At 30.7% G+C, this 13,793-nt stretch overlaps 1 protein-coding gene across 1 annotated transcript in view; it reads left to right on the top strand.

Annotated features, from left to right (window-relative positions):
- Window positions 1-13,793, top strand: part of LOC118201563 (uncharacterized) — a 51,763-nt gene that overhangs the window by 20,292 nt on the left and 17,678 nt on the right. The window contains exon 3 of the mRNA XM_035373679.2: window positions 3,268-3,372. Coding sequence (XP_035229570.1) covers window positions 3,268-3,372 — 105 coding nt within the window. The remainder of the gene's footprint in view (window positions 1-3,267; window positions 3,373-13,793) is intronic.

Genomic DNA, 13,793 nt, shown 5'->3' with positions numbered 1-13,793 from the left:
TTTAGAAGATTGTTTTGATTATATGTAATGTGTTAACACTTTCTGGAATTGAGAAACAAATTTATGTTTTGAAGTAAGCAGAAGTTTCATTAGTTGTCAAGATAGTTTCATAGTGTTAAAACTAAAATAAAAAGTACAGATCAACTATATTGAAGTAGTTTTAATATTTGAAAATGACAAAATGAACACTTTGTACGATAAAGCCACCAAAATGAGATGAATATTAGCATAACTGCATTTAAAAAAAAGTTATTTATAAAATCAGCGGAAAAAATTCCTTTTGTGTGTTGAAATATATATATTAGCTTAACCCTCTGAGCAGCCCAGGTTTTTGGATCTGTCGTGAAGACCTGTATATTTAAAGAGCCTTTATTTGCTAAATTTTTATATTTACTTATTTTAGGCTTTATTTTCATAAATTTACATTTTTAAGATGGAATTTATATTATTAAAAGTAAGAAAGCAAAATATCATAAATTATAAGCTTATATGTACCATGTCATAAATTATAAGCTAATACAGTCAAAAGTCGTTAATTCGGACACCCATAATCCGGACCTCAAAGCTAAATCTTTCTGCGCATGTGCCAACGCGGCGCATGCGCACAGGCATTTTACGCGTGCGCGTAAGACTTTGACTACTGCGCATATGCGTCTGCGCAAGTGCAGAATACGTTTTTGCCTGCGCATTTAATGTATAACGGACGGTGTAAGCTAAAATTATCTAATTATCTATTTCAGTTAATGTTAATGATTGCATTGTTCCTTAATCTTCGAATTGGATCCCGCTTATTATTTTTTGCAGACTGTAAGAGCAATTTTATAAAAGTAAACTTGAACTTTCGATTATGTCAAATAGAATTTCCGATGCTGGAACTTCCAAAGGATCTACAAAACGAAAGTATGGTTCGATGTCCAACAAACAAAAAGTGGAATTGCTGCAAAAAATGGATAAAGACATGAAGAATGTGACAGAGAGGTTAGTGAAAACAAAAAAAATTCCATTGACAAGTTAGTCGGTATTCTCGGCACAGCAATTAACGGGACTTGAACAGGGAAACTTTGTAACTGAACAAGAAATTATGTCTGTTTATAGAATTAAAGAGAAAGTATTATCACATAAAACGTAGCAACTTAAACAACTTACATTGAAAGAAATGTTTAATAAAGTAAACAAATAAATATTAACCTTTTTTTTTTTTTTTTTTTGTAAATTTTGATACTCTTTAGATCATAATTGTTCTTTATTTCATAAATTACGGTTTCATATTTTTAATTTTAGAATTTCTGCATGCCCATCTTACGAGATTTAAACTAATGATGTATAATCCGGAAAAATCGATAATCCGGAATCGCCGAAGTCCCGACGAGTCCGGATTAACGACTTTTGACTGTACCAAATGACAAAAAATCTCATGACCAAGATAAAGCCGGTCGTGGCACTCAGATGCTTAAGAACATTTAGCAACACAAATTAAATATATTAAAATATTTTAGTGTATTATGGTAAATTTTGCAAAACTTGCTTTTGGAAATAAAGGAACATACTATTGCATTATCCACTCAACCATGACAATAATTGCTAGGATAAGCACTATGTTGTTTATGTAAGCAACCAAGAATTTTATGGAAATGTATTTTATCTAGCAACCCATTAAATGCACATGATTTTGGAATCCTGAGGGTTATGTTTGTAATTTCTGCTTGTGATTGGTGTGTGTGTTTTCCCCTTGTAATAAATCATAAGACCACCTGGTGGCGAAGTGGCTAGTGCGTCGGGCAGCTGCAACATCTGGTCCGGGGTTCGATCCCCAGGCTGGGCAAGGTTGACTCAGCATTTCATCCCTTGAATGGGTCAGTAAAATGAGTACCAAGTTCGCTTGGGGACTAAACACCGGGAGTCCTGCGATAAGCTGTCCACTTGCCCAGGACATATGCTGATGCACTCTGAGACCCAAGGTCAAGAAAGCAGACTTCAGGGCATTGCCAGCCGTGGCCCATTAGGACTGTTGTGCCACTGAGTTTAGTAATAAATCATAATGTAACTATTGAATTTGATTGCTAATAAAAAATAAAGTGCTTCATTTTTTCAGATGTGTATCACCTTTCTACTATTAGTAGAGAGTAAAAGTGCAGGAATTGTCAGAATTGGGAACTGGGAATTGTTTCTCATCTTGGGGAACTGATTTGAAGAAAATGTCTGTAAGGAAAGCAAGAAGACTGTTTTGAAGAAATTTTAAAGCAGATAGCTGAACAGTATATAAAAAATGTAAATATTGTTATTATTATTGTTAAAATAGTAAAATGCGCATAAAGAACAGTAGGCTATCTTTTATTTATCTCCAGTGTTACATTATTGTAGAAATCTTGCAGCTAGAAATGATTGAATCTTGCAGTTTATAAACTATTCTTAAGTGATCGTTGTAATAGTTTTCTCCAAATAAGTGCAATTCTCTATTTTTTTATTTATTTTTCTGAAGTTAAAACAGAATATTGTGTACACAGACAGAAGATTGAGAAAATAGAAAGTTAGGTGTTTCATTATGGGTATTTGATGCATTTTTAATTTATTTGATTTGTTACTGCTATATGAAATTTTGAGTGTTTCATTATCAATGTTTGCATTACGTAATTTTAAATGTTTCATTGTGTATGTTTCTTCCAATTTTGCTATTTTATGTAATTTCCAGCACAGGCCCTCGTTTTTTTTTAATACCTACTGTTTTTCACGTGTTATTTTGGTGACTTTGTGCGACGGTTACGTGGATAATGCGATAGTACTTAAAGAAGCAATGAATAGATGAAAACTAAATATTTTAGTATGATTTTTTTGGAAGCAGTCTATTTTTTGCATGGAGTTTTCATATCTTGTAGTAGTCCATTTCTTTATATGTTCTGTACTGTTAATTTTTTTGCCCAATTGCTGTAATTTTAGCATTTTGTAGTAGCAAAGCAAAATATAAAATTCTTACGATTTTATCAGAATTACTTTGAAAATGGCATTCCAGTATAGAAATCAATAATAGATATTCAGTTTGATTTTCTTGCTGATGTATAGTTAAAAATTCAGATATCAGCTCCATTATTTCATAACCTTTTTTGTTTGTTTGAGTATAAAATCATGTCAATTTTTAAATAGAAATGCTAACAAAATGCAAGTAGTAAAAACCAATATTTTATTTTTTAATATAATAATGCTCATTTGTATTGTATTCTTTTTTAACTTTGAAGCCTATGTATGTTTTATAATTTGTAAAACTTTGCTTAGCAACAAAGAGGTGAGCTGAGTAGTGATGAAGAATCAGATGAATCCAAAGGTAGTTCTTCATCATCTGAAGAGGAAGAAGAAAGTGATACTGAAGAAGAAAAGCAGGTGCAAAAATAATCGTTTAAATAATTACATTCATTTGATATATTAAATGAAATCATATAACTGAAATTTGAATTAATTTTGTTGGATTATCAGAAGCTTATAGTAAATTTTAAAGTAATAATTTTTAGAATGTATTATAGCGACTCATTTTCCTATTATTTTAGGTACTCTTTTGTTATTGGGGTGAGATTCAGAAATATATGTATGTACACTGTACCAAAAAAAAGGGCGGCAGTTCTATATCTCCCGTTGTACAGGGCCCGATTGATGACATTCAACTTGTGTTTTCCATATCTCAAATGCATGACTTAAGATATGTAGTAGATTTTTATATAGCATTGTTCTAATATAGGTATTTCGACACAAAATTGGACTTTTTCTAAAATAACATGCCCCCCCCTTTTTTTTCCCCTTTTTTTGATTCTACGACTTAAATTATACCAAACTGCCAGGTTTTGTAAAAAATTAGCTCTCAAAATTTTAGCTCCTCAATGTTAATTGAATTTGATATATATTTATTAGTAATTTTTTATTAAACTTATTTGATTCTTCCTTTCGCATTTCGAATTTTATGTTCATTCCAAATAAAATTCACAGACTTTTTATGATTTATTTTTAAAATTTGCATTTTAAAATAATTCTTATAAATTTTTTGAAAACATTTTTTATTATAACCAATAAAAATGTTAAAGTAGATGTATTTCTAAGCATATCTGCAAAAAATCAATTTTTTTTATTCAAAATTTCCTGACATATATGTGAATTTACGTATTGGACATTTTGAAATTTGGCATATTTGTTATAAGCCATAATAATACCAAATATGGTTTATGCACTTAGTTAAAATTATTTGAAAGTATGAATGATGAATTTTTTTCTGCTTGTGTACAAAGAAAAAAAGGAAAGGAAAATAGGTTACTGTAAATTAAGAATTTTCCAAGTGAAACTTGGTGCAAACTAAAAAAATGCGCCAATATAAATCTTTAAATTTCTCCATAAATTTTTCACCAAAAATTACAAAATTAGGCATAATTTGAGTCATAGAATTGAAGTATGGAAAAAAAAATGGTATGTTATTTCAGAAAAGGCCCGATTTTGTGTCAAAATACATATGTTACATTAATGCTATATATAAATCTAATCTATATCCGAAGTTGTGCTTTCGAGACATGAAAATGCAATTTGAATTTTGTAAATTTGCCAAATAGACCGGGAGACATAGATCTGTACCCCCTCTTTTTTTGCGCAGTGTACATGTGTGTGCATACACACATTCATACATGTGTACATATATACATGCATACATAAACACATACAGGCACACATACTTATATTTCTGAATCTGGTCCCAAGAACAGAAGAGTGTCTTATTTTGAAATGTAAAAAATTACAAGCACACACAGAAAATACTGATTTTGAATTTAAAATGAGCTTTGATATGATATGCTTTCATAAAAAATAGTAATACAGTCAAATACCGAAAATTCGCCGACCCGAAATCCGCCAACTCCTGAAATCCACGTTGCCTCTCAAAATATAAACATTCAGTTCAATGTCCTGAAACCACAACATTGAGTACGAAATATCGAAGAAAAAGTACTTACCGAATAATGGTGTCATAATTACCAAAAATAATGAGTCATAACGAAAATGCCAAATTATTGACATCATGATAAAAGTTTTTTTCCCTCTAATCTGCATCGAGTTAAAAAAGCAGACGATTCACTCAACTCTTCTTTCAAGTCCATGATTCACATTGTTGTATTTTCTGAGCTTTGTTACTTCACAAGATTATTTAGTGCTGCCATTTTTTTTATCCGGATATTTTGTGGATAAATTAAGAATATTTTAAATTTCAGCCCTTTTTAATACAATGACAGATAAGAAATGCACTTATGATTTTGCTGCTTGCAACGTTGAAAAACGTAAATATGTTGCATTGACGGTAATGCAAAAAGTGCAAATTCTGTAAAAAATGGAGGCAGGTGCTACTCCTTGGTTTATAGCAGAATCATATGGCATTGCGACACGATTGTGTATGATATACAGAAAAATAAAGAAAAGCTGTTGAAATTTTACAGCAACAGTGATTCTAACACCAGAATCTGAAACCGGAAATCTTTGCTTGAGGCGAAATCGGCAAACCTCAATGCTGTGTACATATAATACAATGAATCTTAAATTCGAAAACACGTTTTTCTAATACTTGCGCAATAACTGCTAAGTAAGATAATAATAATTTATTTACTAAAGAAATATTGATTATATTATTTCCTAATATAAATTTAGTAGAAGTATCAAAAAAGAGTGAACCCATATTTCGGAATTAAACTTCCTACATGGGTTCACTCTTTTTTAATACTTCTACTAAATTTATATTAGGAGATAATACAATGAATGATATAATCAATTTATATATGTAATAATAATTTAATGCATATAATAAGTTATTACAATAATGTATATAATAATTTAATTAAATGTATCTAATACGCCTTATTTATTTTGCACTTTTAGTCTGAATATTATGATTTATCTTTTCTGTCCTAAAATCCGCACAACCTCTGGTCCCAGGCTTTGCGGATTTCTGGACTTCTGTAATAATAAAGAAAGAAATTTGAAATTTAAACCATTAAGTGGCATTTATTTTAGAGTTATTCAAATTTTTATAATGGGGAACTAATGCAGTGTAAGCATATAAAAATATTTGAAAGTAATTGCCAGTTTTCATGTCACTCTGCAGTTGTTACAAATTGATTACATTGATTTTTTAATAGTAAACATTCTTTTAGCAATATACAACACAGAACTTACATGATTGTGTTTGCTTATATTATTAGTATACTGATCTTCTTTTAACTAGATCTCCTTACAATTAACTTTTAACTAGATCTCCTTACAAAGCTTAAAAATTTCCTAACATTAAGAATTGTGATACCTTAAGATGATCAAGTGTAAAGTAAAATGATCGTGTTATGTTTGGCTTTTTTCTGCCAATATTCTAAAGCAGTAGTTCTTAACCTGGGGTGCATGCATCCCTGGAGATGCAAGAGAAATTAAAATAATTTTAAAAAAATTCGAACGAGGCGACCGTGCATGTTATGAACAGCACCAATTAGACTGTAAACAAAACCAACCTATGGCAGCATCCATGAAAAGTCATTGCATTTCACGGCTTCATTTTCATTGCATGGAACATACAGGAGAAGCTTACTCCATTTTTTTTATAACCTTTCTCAGCACTCGTAAGTACATGCAGTTAATGTTCTCACATGCAGTATAGAAACTAGTTATGACATACTCATGTACCTTGAATATAAACATAAATGAGATTTGTAACAATATTTACTTAATTAGTTAATATTGTGTAATATTTATTGAACTTAAATAAATGTAGCCATTAATAAAAATTTATATCAATTAGTTTATTTTCTTATATTGTAGTAAGCCTTATTATGCCAAAAAAGTGTCAATAGAAGGGCAGTATGTCGTTTATGGATTCCCTTGTACAGCCGAAAAAGATGTACGCAATGACCACAATGTATTTTATGTTGCAAAATATTTTCCAACTCCAATCTTGTTAACAACTTTGAGAGTTAACAAAGTTGTTAGAACATTTCAGTAATCAGCATAGTGGTGAATCTGCAGGATATAGTCTTAACATCTTGAAAATCTAAGAGAGCACAATTTGATGGCAGTGGTAAATTACAGAATTTAATGTTGCAGCAGTTGAAAAGCCTCTGCTAACGCACACACAGATACACTGCTTCTTATCAATCAGTGTATCTGTGTGCTAACAAAAAAAAAAAAAAAAAAAAAAAAAAAAGAGCCATACTATAACTGAAGAACTAGTAAAACTATTCACACTTGAAACTGCAAAAATTTGTTCAGTTCTGAAGCACAAAAGAAAATTCAACAAATTCGGCTATCAAATAATGTGATTCGATCACACATTGAAGATCTCAGGGCTGATATTTTACTGCAGATAGCAGAAAATATCAAAGCCAGCCCTCTAAAAATAAGTATCCTATTAGACAACTCAACTGTCATAATTGTAGTCAGTTGTTTGTATTTTTACAGTACATTCAAGAAAAATACTAGAAGATTTTTCTATGTTGTGAACCGTTTGGTTTGACAACAAAATGGTTACCCATGAGTATTATAGGCTTAGTTGGTACGGATGGTGCCCCTGCAATGTTGGGTAAAACTTCTGGATTTATTCTTATAATGAAGAGAGAAATACTGCAACAGTAATGCACTGCATGTTGCACTGTAAACTTTGTCAGAGAATTTGAAACAGTATTTAACTGCAGGAGTGAATGTAGTTAACCCTTTGTTGCTTATTGTTCCACTACATGGAACACCCAAATTGAATCGCTTCTGAAACCGTTAATTCAACCGTAATGTATAAAAATGCCTTTATAATATACTTCAAACTGCTCTTTTTAAATAGTAGATGGCAGCATATCACAAGGAGACCCAGAATTTTCATTTATGATGTGTTATTAAAATCCACTTATTTTCTAGTAATTTTCTATATTTTTTTGTGACGCAAAAAAAAAAAAATTCCATATAATTTTGATAGCTGTACTCTATACTATTTGTTATATATTTTTTTACATTTTTCATACAAAAAGCATGCGCAGAATCATTAAATTAAACAAGGTGTTCCATTAGCAGGAACACTGCGCCATTAGTGATCTTGTGCTATTATGCATCAGAACATCTGTCTTAGGAGAAAACATCTGTTGTATATGTTTTCTATTTACGTTGTTTTGGAGGAATGAATTCAAACAAAGCAGTCTTGAGGGTTGAGGTGTAGTGTGTGCTATGAAAGCCCTAATATGCGCATCTTGAAATTTTTGTGAGTAGTTTTCAGGCGGGAATTTTATCAGTAGCTTGAGTCATCTTTACTTAGGGGAGCTGTGCGAATTATTTTGCTATCACTTTTTAGTCTCAGTCCCGTTTATTTACAATAATTGTGTAGATATTTTGTGTGTATGTATATCTTATAGCTTATTTTCTTTATTGATAATATTAATTGCAGTTAATCTTTTATTATTAATTTTTTATAAATGGCAGGAAAACTCTTTCTGAAGAGGAAAGAGTTTCTTTTTCTCTTTCCTCTTTCTTTTTACTTGGAATTCTAAACATATTGTTGCAAGGAACAGAAGCCGCACAAAACAAGTTTTTTGTTCAAAACCTGCAAAGTTGGTTCTATCAAAAAGATGTGACATGCTGTGAAAATTTCACTATGCTAAAAGCTATGAAATCGAAAAATTTGAAAATATTTTTGTATATAGGACTTGTGTATATACATATATTTATCTCATTTATCCATATATATTCAAGAATATTGTTTATATCCAGAAAACCATGTAAAAAGCCATAATACATTGTTTTTTCATTACTATACATAAGCTTCTACTAATTTGCGTGCTTCACTCCAATGCTCGCTTAGTCACGCTTTTAAGAGCTCTGGTGGCGCAGTGTTCCACCTCATGGAACACCCACAGAATTGAAACGGTAAGTGCAAGTTTTACAAAATTTTATCTGTATACTCCTTTAGACCTAAATAGACTGCATACAACTTTTCTTGTTGAAATACCGACTTTAAAGTGTAGTGCACCACAAAGGGTTTTAAGTGTATCCAAGGATGAGCACTTAATTATCATATTTTTCATGCTTTATGCAAAGAATTTGGTAATGTCATACTGTGCTTCTTTATCTTATGGAAATACGGTGGTTCTCTAAGGGCCACTTGCTAACTAGGGTTTTGAATTGCGTGAAGAAATTATACAGTTTCTTATTAACCACAATAGCGATTTAGTGGAAACTTTTGGAAACAGAGATGCATAGCTTTCGCTAGCACACCTAGCAGATATATTTAACCTCATGAATGAATTAAGCATTTAAGTGCAAAGACTTGGCAAGAATATAATAACAGCTAGTAAAAAATTAATTTCAGTGAAAAATTAAAACTTTGGAGATGTTGAGTTGGACATGAAAATTTAGCAAACATTCTTTTGCTGGAATTTTGGAAAACAAAATAATAATTGTACCAAGAATTATAATGCATCTCCAGCAATTGAGTGAATCATTTAATGGGTACTTTTCCACAGGAAATATTTCCTGTGGAAAAATTTCCACAGGAAAAGTAATAGAAGTATACTCAATCCATTTTTGTCTGATCCAAATTCAGTGGACGACAACAATCTTTTAAAAGAAGATTTTTATTGAAATACAAGCTAATGTACATATATTAAATTAAAAAAAAAGGAATTTGAAAAATTATTACAGTTCTGGTGTAAACAGATAGAAGTTTATCTACAAGTGGCAAAAGCAGCACTAGAGACACTTTCACCATTTGGCCACCAACTTCCTTTGTGAAATGGGATTTTCAGCACTTTTACACATCAAAGCCAGAAATTGCTTAAATGCATCTGATGACTTATGAATGGCTTTAAAAGAAGAAAAAAACTCATTTAAATAGAATTATTATGAATAAACAACAACCACCTAGCCATTAAAATTTATATCTAACTTTTTATGTTATATTATAAATATATATTTTAAATAAGCATGGCATTTGTTTATGCAATAAATGTTTTTTCTTAAATAAAAAATATACTCGCAATTTTTAAAGGGGTGCAAGAGCTTATTTTAAGATTCAAGGGGGGTGCTGACCGCAAAAAATGGGAACGAACCTCTGCTCTAGAAGTGATATCAGTTTTTATCATTCACTATTATCGCAACTAGCATAAAATGTTTCTTAAACAAAATGACAGAAAAGTAACACCAAATCTTTAAATCTCGAAAACCAGTTGTTTCAACTTTTTTAAACCAAATTTTCTTCCACTTTCATAAACTAACATATAGGTATTCATTACTAAGCTATATCATATGCAAATACGATGAACTCTGAATGTGTTATGACTTTCATAGTGACTGCTCTTAGATAGTAACATGATGTAATTGTTTGTAAGCAACTCAAAAATCAGTTATTTTTGATAAATAGATATACAAAATGGATTGCTCTTATTTCTATTCTTTAACTATCCCCATAGTTTATTGGAGAGGGACTGTATTATGCCAAGTGCCTACATATAATTTGCTTCCAATAAGTGAGATTTTATTGTAGTACATTATTTTGTAGTTGTTAAGACTATATGTCATCTCTTGTTGAAATCACAATTTGAAAGGATTTATTTTTACTTTTCTTTTAAGTAAAAAAAAAAAAAAAAGGTTTGACTTAATATGTTGCGGGTTTTTATAAAATTCTTAAATAGCTAAGCAATTAATAAGTGAAAATAGCAGTGACAAAATACTCCAGATTGAGATATATGAGATACAGTAGGTCTTCCTGTCAACTGCAGTAAAATGATCACCAGATCACGTGAGAGTTATGTTATAATCTTAGCAAGAGACTGTTGTCAGATTTTCATTATTTACTCCCAGACCTTCAATTTCTGCCCCCCCCCAAAAGTGTTATCAATCTATATGCATGTGAAAATAGGTGCATCTGAAAATATCAGCCAACAAGCAGAAAACAAGATTGAAATTTTTCACTGGTTTCTAAATGATACGAGTTTCATATGCATTGATAAGGTTATATTGTTAAAGGTTTTGTTATAGTTGTGACTGCAAAAATGTAAAATACCCTTGCATTTTTCAAAAACCATGTGTAGAGGGTTTTTTTTTTTTTTTGTGTGTGTGTGTGTGTGTGTGTGTGTGTATTATTTTATCAAGGAAATAGAATATGCTTCCATTAATCCTCTTTAAAAAAATCAGCAGCAGCAGCAATTTTAATTGCCATGTTAAAAAATCTTTATTTTATGACTATAAAAATACATCATTTTTAAATGACCAATGTGATCACATATTTTTAAATATATATGTAAGAAAAATAAAGAATATGTAAAAGGTTAAATTAGCAGCATAAATTAATTTCCCTTCTCTCTTCTAAAAATAGCAGCATCTACTTGCACTGCGTCATTTCGAGAAAAGTCTATGTCATATGAATCGCGTAATTGTGGTGATGTAAATTGAACTAAAACTCAAACAGCCAATAATAATTTTACAGCAATATTAACTATCCAATCAAAAAATGCTTTAAGAACCAAAACTAACTCAGTTTGACTTAAGATTTCATCCTGAACATTACGCACATTCATCCTACGCTTTGCCTTAGCTGGACTGCAGTCTGTGTGCCCGTTCTTTTTTCTTGCAAATCATTCAGACATGTAAGCCTTATGGAACAGGCACATTTCACGTGCCGACTTGTGTGTAGCCACTACATGTTGCTAAAAATAAAACTGAAGATTTAATCTGCCTTTGCCTCCTATTTCCTAGTCATTATAGATCAACACTTCTACGCCATCAAAATTCCTGCTCCTGAATATATTACAATTGAGACGACAGAACACATGTCCTGTGCGTTGGAATTCCAGTAGAAATGTCTGCAATAACCAACCATCTCCTCAAACTTCCATGTATAACGGAAATTCATAATGGATATCGAGTACTTGCAAGTCCAAAAGTGCTAACGTCAGTGAAAACGAATTGTACAGAAAAAGAAGGGGAGGAAAGTGTTTTAAATCATCAGTTTAAAGTGTGTCTGTTCTTCACAGAAGTGTTATCATCCAAATTGTGGCTGCGACTGTGAAAGCAAATTAGTTAATTAATGCCTGTATCTTCATATACGTACGGCTCCGTCAATCTATGTGCACAACCTGTTATCAGCAAATCAACTACACCGAATCGTTCCAAAACAAGTGTATTTAAAGTCAAAATCCATGCTTTGAAATTTAATCTAGCATATGCAGTGATTCAATAAGTGCGATGTAATTCAACAGCAATATAAAAATGTGGAAAAAAAAATCAAATAATATATTTGCTGCAAGTGCTTAAAAATGAAATCTAGTGCCAGCCTTTCAAAATTAATTCAGCGTTTGTTTACAGCAAAATGAAGAATGTTTTCCGAGTGCTAATGTTTCAATTCATTCCAGTCCGTTCAAGGTCATCGAACTGCACATCTTGTTATGGGATTAAATTTACACTTAAAGTAGGTGCCAAAAAATTATTTTCGCTTCTGCTTTTGCATAACTGAATCTACGTTGGGAATTGATATTTTTTCCCCTTAATAAATTGGACATTAAAAATAAACACTGGGATATAAAAATAATATAATTTAATGATATTAGAAAATTGAATTCGAGTATAAAAATTTCATATTACGTATAATAATAATAATAATTATAATTTAGTAAAGTAAGTAAAGAATTCTTAGATTTTTAATAATTTTTAGGAAAGGCTTATTAAGATAAGTTTTTATATTTTTGAAATTTTGTTGAAAATTTTAAATGCAAATTCTATAATTATTTTAAAATGAAGTAGATGTAGAAATTAGTACAGATAAGTAATATGAAATTATGGTAAATGCATGCTAAAATTTATGGGTGATTATGTGTTAAGTATAGAGTATGCTGAGAGTACTGGTTCCTAAACAGAGGCTTGTAATTACCTCTGTACAGTTGTTCCTTTTACCCTCTTCAAGATAAGAGTTGGAGATAATGTTGGAGGCTCTCATTTTATGAGTGTGTATAATTTTTTTTATTAGTGGAATGTATTAGTGCAGTTCTCAAAGGCCAGTTACCTTATGCAAGGAACGGAGGCTTTTTCAAGTAACTGCCTAGGCACCCTGGGCGACCAGTGCAGAGAACACACTGGTTAGCTCAAGAGGACAGCCCTATTGATGGATATGTTTGTTTAGAAGTATTGTGAGGCCTTCCAGTTTGGTAAACTCAGGAATTGTAAATGAAAGATAATAACTGTGAAACCATAATTTCTGAAATTGTTACTACTATTATATTTATGGTATTAAAATATAATTTATCAGTATGGAAATTAGTATCATAAATATTTATGTGCATTACATATAATTATAAGTAATGATTATGTAAAAGTTTTATTTTATGATATTCTGTGATAACAAGAACCTTACCTGAAGAATTATGATTAAGTGAACTCTCAAACAAAAAGACTTTTGGTCTGAAATGCTGAAAAATTCAATAGGACTCTAAAAATTTATTTTCAAAATTTTATGATTTATGTTTTTTTTCATTTGCTAGTGCTTTAACGCTTTTTCTTTAAGAAGGCTTCTCTGTCGCTATGCCTTTTTCTTCTTGAAGAGGTAGATATGTAAGAAAAATAAAGAATATGTAAAAGATTAAATTAGCAGCGTAAATTAATTTCCCTTCTCTGTTCTAAAAATAGCAACATCTATTTGCACTGTGTCATTTCAAGTAAAATCTATGTCATATGTCTCTTACTTAATTTGAAACGTAAATTGAACTAAAACTCAAGCAGCCAATAATAATTTTACAGCAATATTAAATATCCAATCAAAATGCTTTGAGAAC

The sequence above is a fragment of the Stegodyphus dumicola genome, chromosome 5 (assembly GCF_044657685.1).
Source record: "Stegodyphus dumicola isolate Sdum_Otavi_A_Nest chromosome 5, ASM4465768v1".
Taxonomy (NCBI): domain Eukaryota; kingdom Metazoa; phylum Arthropoda; class Arachnida; order Araneae; family Eresidae; genus Stegodyphus; species Stegodyphus dumicola.
This window is presented reverse-complemented; position numbering and strand designations above follow the sequence as displayed.